This window comes from Triturus cristatus, chromosome 3_2, assembly GCF_964204655.1.
Source record: "Triturus cristatus chromosome 3_2, aTriCri1.1, whole genome shotgun sequence".
Taxonomy (NCBI): domain Eukaryota; kingdom Metazoa; phylum Chordata; class Amphibia; order Caudata; family Salamandridae; genus Triturus; species Triturus cristatus.
In genome coordinates this window covers 661,213,196-661,228,125 of record NC_140584.1, presented here as the reverse complement: position 1 = coordinate 661,228,125, position 14,930 = coordinate 661,213,196, and the positions used below count along the sequence as shown (strand labels likewise).

The window sequence follows — 14,930 nt, the reverse complement described above, 5'->3', positions numbered from 1 at the left end:
TGGCTGGGGCTGCGAAGCTCATGTCTAAGGTGCCAGGCATTGGTTTCACTTCTGGGCGATAAGAGAGAGAGTCAGTTAAAAAAGACAGCAAGCATGGGAGACTGTGCTTGGCAACAGCGATTGTTGGGCTTTATGAACTTATGACCGAAGCTGCAGCCGTTTGCCGCTCTCCAATGTTATTTCGGCTTTTCCTTCCCATGGCTCCCTCTAAAGTTATCTCCCTGTTAGGCAGGGATCTGCCAATTTTTCAGCTTCTTCCTGTTTCCCTACATTCCCTTGTAGCTTACCAGTTGGCTTCCTTCATTGTTGGTGCTATCGTACCGATACATCTACAACCAAAGATCCACTGTACAAATGCTCCCTTTCCTTTTGGTTCTCTGGCTGCAAACTGGTATCCAGGGGGCTGGTTACAGAGCTACCGATACTTCATCCCAGTAAGCACCATATTGAGTCAGAGCTTTGGAGTGTTGCACATGTGTTAAAGACTACAGAGTCTTTATGAAGGGCTGAGCGGCATTAACATCCAGACCTCGCCGCTCTCTCTACCATGACCCCTCTTTTTCCCAGGTTAGTATTATCTTCAGGGGTGTTCTTCCTCACTCTAGGATAGCGTTGTCTTGGGCGGATTCTCACTGGTCCTGTGAAACCACAAAATAGCTTGAGTTCTGACATAATGGTCCTTTGCCTTGGTATGGAGAAAGCATTTGATTCTGTATAATGGACTTTCATGCTGGTAATGATGGCCAACATGGGTTTAGGACTGATGATCTTAGCCTGGCTCCAGCTCCTGTCCAAGGAACTTAGGGAGATGGTGAATAGAGTGGTGCCAGGCATCTTATACTTGCAGTGTTGCATGCATCAGGGCTGCCCCTGTCTCGGCTATGTACTTTAGATAGAACATTTGGGATTTTGGATTTGGCAAGATGCACTAGAGAGTGGCTTTCGCTGGAATATGAATTCAGGGAATTGCATATCCTTATTCTCAGATGATATACTATTGTATCTTGTGAACACTGATAGCACAATCCTTATAGTATTGAACATACTTCTATGGTAGATGTTTTGGCTTTATGATCAATTTTGATAAATATAATTTGGACCCTTTGACACCTTGGACCTTGAGGGATAAGCTACTGCGCCAATTGGGATTCAAATTTTTGTCACAAAGGATGAGCTGTGCTTTTTCAAGTGCAATCTGATTAGAGCCCAGACTCAACGCCTAAATCCTGACTTACTCCTTTTGGTATTGTGTAGAGCAGCCCTAGATAAAAAGATAACCTTAACTAGACTGCTCTGTATCCTCCAACACACACAATGTAGGATCAATTATTATTTTTGGGGGAGTAAAGAGGCAACCCTCTGGATGCTTACTTGACATGGAGTTGCCAGTGGTTAATTTGTAAAATAAGAAGTGCCTGGGCTGTCTTCAGGAGGCAGCGCTAACAGGAGAAATGTGCTGGTGCAAACTGCCTCCTGACTAGAGCCCCAGCACTTATTATTCAGGAGAGGACTTGGCCTAATTGCTAGAGCTGCCGATTTCGGAGCTGGGGAACAGGGTTCGAGTCTCTGCGTGGCTCAACATCCTCTGATTCTGTGGAAAATCACATGCCTTCTAAATGAGTGTGTCCTTAGCTGGTGCTATAAGCACCAGTGCTGAGGATTAAGGTGCCGGTGCTGAGCACCGGAAAGCACCTGCTCAAATTAAGCACTGGGAGTTGCTCTACAGATTCTGCTGGCTACCATACAGCGGAGTTTATATGGAAACACCAACAGCATCACTTTCATTGGCTATGAATGAATGAGCACATGATACATTACAAGAGCCTTCTCTGAATATCTAGAGAGCTGCACTAGGAGGGGTGCCTATCTGTGTGCTATTTACCGAAAGAGAGGAAGCATCTAACAGCAGTGACAGCAACTGTGTCCAGGTATGGAAACAATCTACACACTATCTACAATACGACAGAGTAATAAAAAAAAGATTCCCTAGTTGTGAAGGAAACGTCTGCATTACCTCAAATGACTGAAATGTTTCACAATGTAGGACAGAACTGGGATTTCAAAACTGAGATATATGGGGGAAGACGTGCTAGGTGTCTAATGACGTGTAACTTGAAGGAGAACTTGACTTAGCAGAGTACAAAAGATACAAATATCTACAGTTTAGACATGCTTTGCAGAGATGCATCTCATTCACACGAGGCATACCCAATGGCATACCTCTGAAAAATAGACTCCTTAGCACCCAGTTAAGGACTATGTCCAACTCACAAATATACAGTACATTGCACTGTAACGCCCAATGCAATTGGAGTCATCTCTGGTCGAGGTGGGGGGTGGATGACGCAGATTGGGAACAGGTGATTATTGACCCCAGGAAAAAAGCAATACGAATAGGGTTTTGTTGCAAAGTCATCCTGTGCCCTGGGCACCCCCCACTTTTTTGCTGACTCATGCTGGTGGTAACTGATTTTGACTGACCCTGGGCTCTGCCTAACCAGGCCCGGGGCCAGTACTAAGCTGAAAGGAACACATTAGAATACAGTTAAAACACCTAAGGGCACACTATGGTATGGTGGGGTACCCCTGTAATTGGCATGACCTACCCCCTAAGCCCCTAGTATATAATAGGACAGGGGATTGAAACTACCTAGAAGTCCCCAGTACCCTGGGGCATGGCAGTTTAGAGGCCAGCAGCTTTTTCTGCACTTGCATGTGTGCACAGCTGAAGCCTGAGGGAAGCTTAAAAACAGCCCTGGGTGCCAGGACTGCTTTTAACAAGTAAATTGTGCCCAAAATCGACTTTGGTGGTAGGGGCACTTAAAAATGGAAAACCTACAATGTTTTGGCATATTAGGAACCTCAGTGTCTCCCCTAGGTATCCGAGGGGTGGGGGGTCAGTATACCCTTATAAAAATGAGTTTTTATGTGTCTGGGTAAAGTGAAATTTCACATTTCACTCAAATTCGACGTTGATGCTAGGAGCACATTAAAAGGAGAATCTGCAATATTTCTACAGATTCAGAACCCCTAGAGACTCCCCTAGTTGCACAGGGGGTGTGGGTCCTGTAGAAAGTAGGGAAATACTTATAAAATGTGTTTTTATAAGACCTGGTGCTAGAAAACTGGCCCAAGTCATTTTCCCTATTGCAAATCCCTTGTTACATAGGTTAACATGGTAGGAAGTTTATTGATTAATAATTATTGATAGGAGAGGACTAGACTGACCATTCAAAGACTTCCCAGAATGGTAGTAGTAAATCCAACAATATCATATTGTTGAATTTCTCCTAAAGTGTACATACAAGAAGTTATAAGACTTTCTTGTTTGTAAGTCCAAATTCTGCCTTCCAGTGGTCTGCCCTGATTGGTCAGAGTTAAGTGGATTAGTCAGGCTGCTTTGAAGAGGTGATAAAGAGCCCCTGGGGTTACCAACACTGCTGGGAGGACAGTGTGCTGGTCCATAGAAATGCCAGGCCAGGGGGTGGCGTTATTGCCAGTGGTAGACCTACATTTGCCTCTACCAATAACCCACTTTCCAACAGGTTTCATAAGATAATTCATGTTTGGGAGGCTACAATTTGCTGGGTCTTTATACCATACCTTACCATACCATACTGTTGTGTCCCTGCATTGCAATGCTCAGGTAGTCTATTCACGAAGCCTTAAAAAGAGTGAAGGGTGTTTGTTCCTGTTGAGGGAAAGGGTATGTTGTATGAGATATGTAGAGATGACTGCCCCCAATGCCTCCCCCATGCAGGGTAGAAGGCAGTGGCAATTCCCGTCTCAATACAGATTCGGGGAAGGTATGAACCCCCCCCCCAAATTCAATATATGGTGTAGTAATATGGACTGGTGCATGCCAGGGTTGCTCTAAGAAGTTTAATATGATTTAGAATCCTTGGATCCAGTATTCTGGACTGGGTGGTTGAAAAAACACGAGGGTATAGTAGTTTGTCTGTCTGGTCACAGGTGCAAAGATGATTTGGTGATTCCATCTGACAGTGGAAAATGTTGAATCCTTTAAGATGTATGCACAGTCTCTTCAATGTTTCTACTGACCTGTGTGCTGACCCACCATTTTTTTTAAACATAAAAGATAATGAAATGTTTCAATAAAAAAATTGAAGGATGTTTTCATTTCATGTAGTTTACACACTTGCAATCTATCCTTCTCCATATAGGCAATAGAAATTGAAAACATAATACATGTATACATACTATTTTGTGACACTCCAACAATCTCTATGCCATGCTTTAATCATTAATATTGCACTTTGGCCGTTGTGTGGCCGATTTTCTACTTGTATTGTACAATTTGTAAAGACATTTAAATATAAAAAAATAGATGTGCTTGTTACTGTAATTTGCGCACTGCTCTGTGTACTGTGTGTGCATGTCTGCTTATAACAAGTAAACAAGGAGGGATTGGGGGCAAAAAAAGATCCAGCACACGAGCCCCAAGGTATGCACTGTGAAAACAAGAGGTGTGCTGTTCCTGCAAGGGAGATGGAGGGAGTTAAGGTCCTAAACTGGGGGAGTGCCGCTATAAGGAGCAAGGGCCCTCACACACCCGAAAGATGTCATGCTTCTTCGTCGGGCAGCTCCTCGTTGGGCCGGTGCGGCAATGCCCAACGGATCCCGCAGGGGGGCTCTTTGCCGGAGATCCTTTACCTGTGATCTTGGCCGATGAGGAAGCAGGTGCGTGTGGTATGTGAGGTGTATATACAGAGGTGAGTAGAGTGTGGGGATGTTGTGTATTAAAAATAACTATGGTAACCAGCTGAACTAACTTTAATTAGCGGGTTCCATGTCATGATTAAAAATATGCAATACTTGCAAGAGGAGGATATAGCAATCTCATAAAACATTTAAGTAAGGATGTCGGTCAACATGTTTCATGCCCTCTAGTGTCTCTAAGATCATTGCATTCCTTCGGGACCTTAAAACCCTACTAACTACTCACTGTAGCGCAGTTCATATAGGTGTCTTGGAATAGATAACCACACCCTCACCAAATTACACCAACCGTAATTACGTTTCTCTGAGTAGGGACCAGCAAAAGGTGGTGGGAACAGAGCCAATCCCTCCGGAAAGCCGGGACGCTCCTTGGCGTCGCGTCCGACTTAACCGTCAGTAGCACAAGTTGCGGCCGACCTACCCTCCAGCCTACTTATAACAACATAACTGCCACGTTTCTCAGGTTCGGGTGTTACTACTTAAGCCGGTCCCATTTTTTGCCTTGAACTTCTGGGACTTGTAGTCTTATTTAATCTAGTATAAAACCAGGGCTATAAATTCAAGAATTCTAAGAAAAAAGAGGAACTGCAGTAACTAGTCACACATGGACCTGGGGAACTTGGCAGCTATGTGATCCGTATCAGTAACATACTACATATAGACAAAAAAAACATTTGTATGTAACCCATGCCTGAAGGCAGCTTGTGAATCACACATACCTAACAGATGAAAGTACTAGTACAAGGCGTACTCACCTGGGTTTAATGGAAAGAGTGCAACCAAGACCAGCCCAAAAGCCAGAAGATTCCTCATTTCCTGCAAGATAAAAATACAAACTTCATTCAAAGGGGTTCCTTTGTATTGAATCTCAGGGTTTGGCAGTGATAAGGACACATTTCCTGAGCCAAATCAAGAAAATTGAAAATGTGTGTTCGAAATATACCGTTGTCTTTATGTTACTAATGTGATTTTTAGTCAAAGATTCGGGGAGAAAGTCAGATCCACCGAGGCTGGGAAGCGATCCTCAAGAAACACGGATGCTTTCGAATGACGCGTTTAGCATTTTCTAACGAGAATAACATACCCTATTGATGTTGACGTCATTATGCCCTTTTTTAATAGGATACCCCAGAAAAAAGAGCAGAAAAAAGGCGCCCTCCCTTTTAACTTAACTCTGCAATTCAGTGCCCTCTCCACTTCCTCCTGCAGGACTCCTTCCGGGTCTGCTGCTCTGGCAGATGGAAATGAATGCAGTTGTATGACATACATGCAGAACCAAAAAGAAAGAATTTCTTGCACTTTTGTCAATGAGAAAAGATTTTATCTACTTTCAGTTTTTTTGAGGGATTTTGTAATGTTTCATAATGGTGTGGCGTGAGGCCTGGGGAATACAGTGTGGAGTCAGACCTGTAGAATATGGTATGGAGCGAGGCCTGTGGAATACGGTGTGGAGTCAGACCTGTAGAATATGGTGTGGAGTGAGCCTGTGGAATACGGTGTGGAGTCAGACCTGTAGAATATGGTGTGGAGTGAGCCTGTGGAATACGGTGTGGAGTAAGACCTGTAGAATATGGTGTAGAGCGAGGCCTGTGGAATACGGTGTGGAGTCAGACCTGTAGAATATGGTGTGGAGTGAGCCTGTGGAATACGGTGTGGAGTAAGACCTGTAGAATATGGTGTGGAGCGAGACCTGTGGAATACGGTGTGGGGTCAGACCTGTAGAATATGGTGCGGAGCGAGGCCTGTGGAATACGTGTGGAGTCAGACCTGTATAATATGGTGTGGAGTGAGCCTGTGGAATACGGTGTGGAGTCAGACATGTGGAATACGGGGTGGAGTCAGACCTGTGGAATACGGGGTGGAGTCAGACATGTGGAATACGGTGTGGAGTCAGACCTGTGGAACACGGTGTGGAGTCAGACCTGTGGAATATGAGCACTGGATGCCTCACATGAGGTCTCTGTGTTTAAGTTTCAATCTGTTCAAACAATTAATTCTTTAAAATCATTTTCAACCCCATGTAGAATGCCCAAAGGAGTACAAACAGTCTTCACCATGTACAAACTAAGAGGTCAACTATTCAAAAGAAAACAACTGCAACAGGTTTCAGTTAAGCGATACCCCAAGAAGTGCAACCCCAAAACTATCAAGAACGCTCTACATGAGCTTGATGGGACATTGAATCATGATTGGAGGAATGAAGGCGAATGCCTCGTATCCATCTCAGAACACCCAGACAAGCAGGTCAAGATTCGGATCAAAGAACTGTGGCATACATTATGCATTGTGCCTTAATACAGCTCATAGTGCCTCATGGGTGGGGACACATTGCGTGGACTTCCATATGGGGTCCGACCAATATGGGCATTTCATGTTACTCATCCGAGTCAAGAGCTAGATGCCTGCAGTGGCCTGTATTGTGTTTTTTTAATCTTACTTTTGGTCCCTTCACACATTTGACACCTTTTTTCACATATGTGAAGGTGTGGAAGCCCCTCCCACCACCATTTTTGCACAGTGTGATGTACCTTTTGCAACCCCTGGAAGAGGTCTTCGGGACACTGATATACCAGGCACTGGAATAGCCTGGATTAGCTCACGTGATACTCCAAGGGTTCAGTACACCGTAAGGAAGTAAATCCAATTGCTTGTGCTACTTGAGAGTCTACGGTTGAAGACATGTCTGGCTAACAACTTAAATTCTCTGAGACCTGCAAGTTCTCGCTAACATTGGAAGCGGAGCTTCCCAGGCAGATACCACCAGTTTGTAGCTGCCGGTAATTGATGATGAGAAGCACCTCATCCTGGATTGATCTTCTAGAGGATCCACTGTGTGCGTGTTCCAGATGCACGTGTGTAAGCAGACAGGTGGAATCCACTCCAAGCTTCATGGTGGGTCAACACAGATGCTATGCAGAGGCATAGAGGGTGTGGACACACAGGAGATCCGGCATGTGCACAGTTATGCAGATGTTATGAGGAACTCACTACAAGGTGCTGAGTGCAGCAGTCCTTAAAAAATGAGCAGAACCTCTTTCCTGACTTATTTTCACGTTGGCCACAGTTGAAGAGTTTTCTTGTGGGAGTGGCAGGCCAAGGATTAGGAATCCTTCCAGTGTGTCCAGCAGGAGAAACATGTGCTAAGAATGGACTGCAGAGGAAACATCATACCCTACAGGTATTAAATCAAAGCAGGTCAATACATTTGGTGAAAGAAAAGCGTATTCAGCCCTATGAGGAAATTACATTATGAAGTTAGTTTCAAGACAAATGGCCAAGAGAGGTAGTTTCAGACGGAGGAGCCTTTGAAACGGAGGGATATACCCTGCTAACTCAAGCGATAGCATATTTTGAAAGTCCAACCTTAAGCAACGAGATGGATGTTGTTGAAGCAATAGCTGTGCTGGATAGTTTGGGGCATGACCATGCAGAGATTTATGTGCAAACGGTGTGCTTTGCATTCAACATCCTGCTAGACCAGTAGGCAGTAGCGTGATGTCAGTGGAGGGGTGATGTTGGATTTTAATCAGATGATGAGGCAAACATATAATTCCATGCTCAGGTTTGCACGTGGATGTGATATTGAGGTGGCAATAAATGCTCCTTCAGTAACCAATCCTGGAGCAGCTACTAAAAGGAAGAACTGGTGGGGAAGAAGCAGTAATGAGCAATAGCTCCTCATCAAAACTGACCGGCCTATTCCTGATTGGTCGAGAATGCTTTGCAGGGCTGCCCAGACAGTCTGCTGTGGTGAGAGGGCCCCAGTAGTACCTCCTGTGGGACCATTGGTGTGCTGCAAAGCCAACAGGCGGGTCATTCAGACTAGAAGCAGTTCTCCCAGGCCCCCCAGCACAACCTGTGGCTGGGCAGGGATCCCTGAGCAGGACTCTCCCAATGGTGCAGTGAGGCTGAGCAAGTCCACCTCCCCCACAAGTCTTCTCTGCTCCATCAAAAGTGCTGGGTGCATGCACGCAGGAGCTGTCAGCAACAGTCACTAGCTGTCCCAAACGCCCCTGACCTCTTGCTGCTCTAGCAGTAGACTAAGGAGCGAGGTAGAAGCAATCCCTACCCACCAGCATGACAGGAGCAAGCATGCTGGCCTTCTCCATCATAAGGGGCACAGTGAGTGTGTGGGTGGCCTTTGCTGCAGATGTGGAGTGTGTGACCCAGCAGCAGAGCCCAAGATAGTGGCCCTGAGGTGGCAGGCAAAAAGGACCTTAGGGCACTCCTCTTCCCACTGAAAAGAGCTCACATGTAAGGTACAGAACACGTGCCTTCAACTGGAATATGTATGAGCCATACAGTCAGCCAGAGGTCTACGGTGAATATTAAATAGTGCAGGGTAATGGTGGAGCCTTCGTGTACATTATCCATGAGTGGAACGGGTAGGGAGAGGGAGTCTTATTTTAACCTGCTCAAAGGGGATAGAAAGAAAACCTTTAGAATGAGTTACCACCCATAACCATGAGTTAAATAGAAATGGTTGAGACACAGGGCCTGATGGAAAGCATTCAGGACAGAGTATGGGGTGAAAAGAGGAGGAGGCGGAGTAGAGAGGCCCTAACAAAGTAGGGTTATCATTAACCACCACTTGGGCAGCCCTGTACACCTGAACCAGGGGCAATCAATATTTGTTCCAAACAATGGTTCAAGGTATTTAAGAAATTACAATTGCACAAACAAATACTGGCAATAAACAATTATTTGAGACAAAAAGCATCAGTGCACACATGGAAAAGTGAAAAATAGAGAAAACAAGAAAAAGGCCCATATAAGAAATATCTGGAAAAACATACAAAATGTATTCAATAAAAATTCATTTATAGCAAAGAGCTCAGAAATATGTACTGGTGCATATAACATTTGATTATAAAATACAAGACCAGACAGGTGGCGGACAGAAGGGATTACATAAAAGAGAAAACAATTTTTTCAACTCCTGTCGCTATATTACCCACGTGGCTGCTTTGAATAAATCCGGCAAAATTAGCCACGGGATAGGAGAACAATTCTCCTCAGGAGTTGAAAAAATTGTTTTCAACTACCCATCATTGCATTAAGATTTCCCACCACGCATTGGTGAAATATAAAATCATTGGTAACTGCTGCGCTTGTTTTATCAGGTGACTGGAAATTGTTTGTTTGGATGCTCAGCTAAATTTATGTCCTGATGATGACCGTGTATTCATAACAAAGGTCGAAACGCAGTCGACGCAATTGTGGCCGCAATTAATGAAGGACGCATTGTCTTGTTTGTTGTAGTTTCAGTGTTGTTCTGAAACTCTCTCTTTTATGTAATCCCTTCTGTCCACCACCTGTCTGGTCTTGTATTTTATAATCAAATGTTATGTGCACCAGTATATATTTCAGAGCTCCATGCTATAAATGAATTTTTATTGAATACATTTTGTATGTTTTTCCAGATATTTCTTATATGGGCCTTTTTCTTGTTATCTCTATTTTTCACTCTTCCATGTGTGCACTGATGCTTTTTGTCTCAAATAATTGTTTATTGCCAGTAGTTGTTTGTGCAATTGTAATTTCTTAAATACCTTGAACCATTGTTTGGAACAAATACTAACAAAGTAGGGGGCACCGGAAGGATGTCAAAACTTAATGTGTAAGATGATTCTGAAGAATGATAAAGACATGAACAGAAAGAAGTCACTTTTAAAGAGTGATGAAAAAGATACATTGAAATGCTAGAACCAACTTCTGTACACAGTGCAGGAACCAGAAGGTGGAAAAACACGAACGATAACCGCACCCCGGCGAATTTCACACTCGACGTGAAAACACTTCACACATAGACTCAAAACAAAAATAAAACCCTTCCAACCACACACCAACTTAAGTCACCCAACCACACCCCAACTTAAGTCACCCACATAGGGGTAGTGAGCACTATATAATTGCAACAATACAATGAAGACAATTATATTTAAACCGCTAGTGCAAAACGCTTACCGTACCCAACAGTTTCCCACAGAGTTCTGCCATGCACCGGTGCCGGAATGGAAACCAGAAGCCACCCTGGCAAAAAATACTCAAAACCAGTCCCGTTCCCTTCACCTCTTCGCTCTAGCTCTCGCCATCTATTTTCTCGCTCTCCTCTCTTTTCTCTTGTCCCCTCTGATCTTCCTCCCTCTCTCTAGGCCCCCTGCGGATGCTGCAATTAACCCCAGGGAACTGGGGCAAGGGAGAGAGACCCCACCAGCGGTCCCGGGATTTCAAAACCGGCCTCCGGCCCATGGGGGAAATGTCCTATTGAATGAAAGGCCAGTCCCTGCCCTCTCTCCCCCTCGAGCCCACCCCTCCTGTGCCTCCTGGGACTCCACTGCTTTATACATGAGACAGGTACAGTCATTTGTCAGCATAGGTTTCCAGACATGGAAAAAAGCATTGACTTTGTTGGATCAAACGGAACGAGGAGGCACACTCACAGATGACACAACTGGCACAGCTGGCATGACGCATGATCATGAGGCACCTGACTTGGCACCACTGAGGCTCGAGCCGCCCAGGAGGCGAGCGGCTTGATGTCACCGTCACATCCTTGTTCCGGTGATGACTCACAAAGCCTTCCTCGTGCTCCTAAAGTTGGCATGCTCAGTCAGTGCCAGCTGAGGGCGGACTGCTGGCAAGGAATGAAGGTGCCCGTTCTTCAGTAGCTACTGTAGAAACGATGGTTCATTCTGAGTTTTACTTTCACTGGGGTGAGGGGAAGGGCCGAAGACCAGACAAAGCCCCCAGAGGAGTATCTCACAGACTTTCGGCTATACTCATGCTGTGGGTAAAACGTGTCGCACACCCCTGCATGTGAAACAGAAGCAGGCTAAAGTTCAGGTATGCTTTAACGGCCAGGAAGACTTTGCAGCGCCTCCTGTAGTGGTGCTATATAACTAATTCAATGCATCTGAGAGAGTGTGGTTATGGAGACTTGGGGGCATATTATCAAGGATGGCGTTAAAAATTATCGCTGGTTTAGCGGCAGAAAACTGCCGCTAAAGCGGCGATAATGGGCTTGATAATATGCCCTTGAGAATTCCAATTGAAGCCCATGTTCTGGTGTCAACATGGGCTTCTATTGGAATTCTCCAGGGCATATTATCAAGCCCATTATCGCCGCTTTAGCTGCAGTTTTCTGCCGCTAAACCGGCGATAATTTTAACTCCGTCCTTGATAATATGCCCCCGAGTCACTGTTAAAGGGTGCTAGTGAGAGAATCCGTGGTGGAGTTGGTCATTGGGGGGAGCGCCAACAAACATTGTCGCACAGGGCGCCACCAGCACTAAAGCCGGCCCTGCCTGTAGACACAATGGCAGTCCTACCCATGATGAAGGGTCATGCAGAGGGTGAACCTATACTCTCCTTGGATCAGGGGGAGACTGTGCCACCGTTCTATCCGTGCCATCATGTGTAGAAAGGTCAGTCAATGCATGCATCATGAAAAGCCTCACCCTCACTTCCAGCTGCTCTCTTCCAGGGATGGTGCACTTGAACTCCAAACATTGCTTTAAAAACACACTCCTAGAAAGGGTAATTGGATCAGAGCCACACTGGTCAATAGCTGCGAAACAGCTGAACAGCATGGTAGGCATGAACCTTTGGCTGCCCGGAGCTGTTATATCGTATGTGTTACCTTCTGTCCGTCCAGGTTTTTTAGCGCTTTGCACTAAGGCGTGCATTGGCAAACCCAGCAGGTCTCACCTTTGTAATGAGAGTAAGTATTCAGGCATGTCTTCCAGGTTAAAGGAGTCTTTGCACAGCTTGGTGATTCATTTTGCCTTTCGAACCGATCAACATCCTTATGACAGATCCAAGTTATTGTATCTAATTGGTTCGCTGACTGGCGCAGCTTTGGGTTGGGCGAATCCTCTGGTTGCTGCCGAAGACCCTTGCCTGAACAATTATTTAAAATTTCTTGATAAGCTTCAAGAAGATGTTTGAGAGACCTGAAGCTTCCACTGAGGATGCCTTGTGTGAAATATCTCAATGAAATACCGATGTACAATCCTATTATACTCAGTTTTGTGAGTTTTCTGGTGAAAGCACTTGGATAGAGCGTAGTCTGATGACCTTATTTCAAAGAGGTTTCAAGAAAAATGTAAGGATGAGTTGGTGGGAGGCATGGCTTAACCGCGCTGCACAATGGCAGCTCCCTAGAGTGGCTCCGTTGGCCGAACGCTAAATCCGGCAGGCATCGCAACATGACGGGCTACCCACGACAGAAGATAGCCCATACGTAGACAAAGATCACCTGGGGACCCGCAGTCACGCCTGTTGGCTGCTGGGGCGAGTAGCAGCGAGGTGAGGACTGCGGCCTGCTGGGGTCCAGGTGCAGCCCCTTACTGGAGCATGAGAGGAGCACAGGAGACGTGCTCCGAGAAATTGTGAGGCCCCCAGCCTGGTAAGAGATCGCTGCCATACAACAGCTGCTGTCCTCCGTCACCTCGCTTGGGCCCACCTGGCTACTCCTGAGGCAGCGTGGTCTGCAATATTCGACCTCAATAGGCGGCTGGTCCTCTATGGCTCCACTGCGGCCTGGATTGTTAGGAGGCTGGCACTGCAGGCCTACTGGCCCCCTCCCCACCAGGCACCTCTTGACTCTCGTTCCGGCTGGGACTGACAGTGGTGGATCTGGCTTGAGGGGAGCTCATTGCCTGGCATCCCATCGGGCCTTCCTGCTGGGCACCATGGTGGGGGGGTACAGCTTCCCCATCGATGGACTGCAGTTAATAAAATCCTGCACTGCCTCTGGCAAATCACTGGCCTATGTGCAAAGGGGGTCCAACTGTTGGTGTAGGAGTGTCCCTACATTCTTATTTTATTACCGAAGAACCTACCTCCTGCTCTCTCTCCAAACCCTCATCATTTATCCTCAATTGGAAGTCCGTAAGCTGGAGATTGGCAACTCACTCTTTGACGTATTATCACCCATGTAGCCCAGTGGGCGAACACTGTCACTGCACTCTTTCTATCTCCCCCTGCAGTTGAGCGTGCCTGAGGGGGGCACTGCCTCATTTCACTTTGCATATATCCCCCTGATTGGTGGGCCAACTTGCTGGGTCTCGCACGGGTCGCCCCTAGGGTGCCTACTTATTATTTACTGCTGCTGGTCCCCATCAACACTCATCATCATCTAAACCAGTTATACTCAAAGTAAGGCCCTTTCATGACCTTTACATACAGCCCCCTCATCAACAGGAGCACTGAGCTGCTATTTACTCGAGTCTGCACTAACATTAAAAATATGTTAAGAAAACAGGCAAGGATTTATTTAAAGGTTAATGTAAGTTGAAGAAAGAAGTTACTAGGATGTCCTTCACCGCTTAACTTTAGAAATACTTCCATTTTTAAAGACATCTTGCAACAAAAGAGTAAAAGTATGATAAAGTCTGTTCAAAATTCAAAAAATGTATTTCATTCACATGCAGAATTGTTTCACCTTAGTACATCGGATTATATCAGTGCATTGAGAAGTATTTTCTTTTAAGTGATAGTTTTCAAACATTCATTTAATTTTTTTCCTTCTTCAACCCCACCCTGAGAACAATGCCAATAGTGAACTAAGAGGCAAGTCTGTTTTTATGTGCTCTTCTTAGGTGGCATGAGTTTCTAATATGCATGAACAGCATTATAGTTTATTACATAAAACACAGGAGGTGGTTTTGTACAGCACACATCCTCAAGTTATGTATTTAGAGGTCCTCATATGTGATAATTTTGTTTTTTTAAAAGGTTGGAAAGTGATGTAAAAAAATGGACTATGATCACATAATTTGGTTAAGTGGAAAAGCTGAGATTATTCCCAAGATTCTGGTTTCACATTTTGCAGTTCAGACACTAGATGTCTAGGCTTTGCTTACCCTAGACCCAGCTAACCGCCAAACCCCTACACTACCCACAACCCTCGACCGCTACCATGCTGGCATCAATGCGGCCCTCGGTCACATCACAGACCAAACTTTGTGGCCCCGGGGAAAATGTTTGCAAGTACCCATTATCTAAATGCTAAACCTTGAGCAACCCAGTGGGCTGTTGTTTATAGGAGTCTGCTTGTGCCCCCTGGTGTGTGGAGATAGATTAGGGTGAGGCGGGGCTCTGTGGATCCGACATCTGAGACACCAGCACTGCGTCTCATACATCCTGAGGGCCGGTGGACTGCAGTGGCACCGGTTTTGCCGGCT

At 45.6% G+C, this 14,930-nt stretch overlaps 1 protein-coding gene across 1 annotated transcript in view; it reads right to left on the bottom strand.

Annotated features, from left to right (window-relative positions):
* Window positions 1-14,930, bottom strand: part of ITGB2 (integrin subunit beta 2) — a 332,357-nt gene that overhangs the window by 215,149 nt on the left and 102,278 nt on the right. Inside the window, exon 2 of the mRNA XM_085648635.1 lies at window positions 5,496-5,556. Coding sequence (XP_085504761.1) covers window positions 5,496-5,553 — 58 coding nt within the window. The 5' untranslated portion in view covers window positions 5,554-5,556. The remainder of the gene's footprint in view (window positions 1-5,495; window positions 5,557-14,930) is intronic.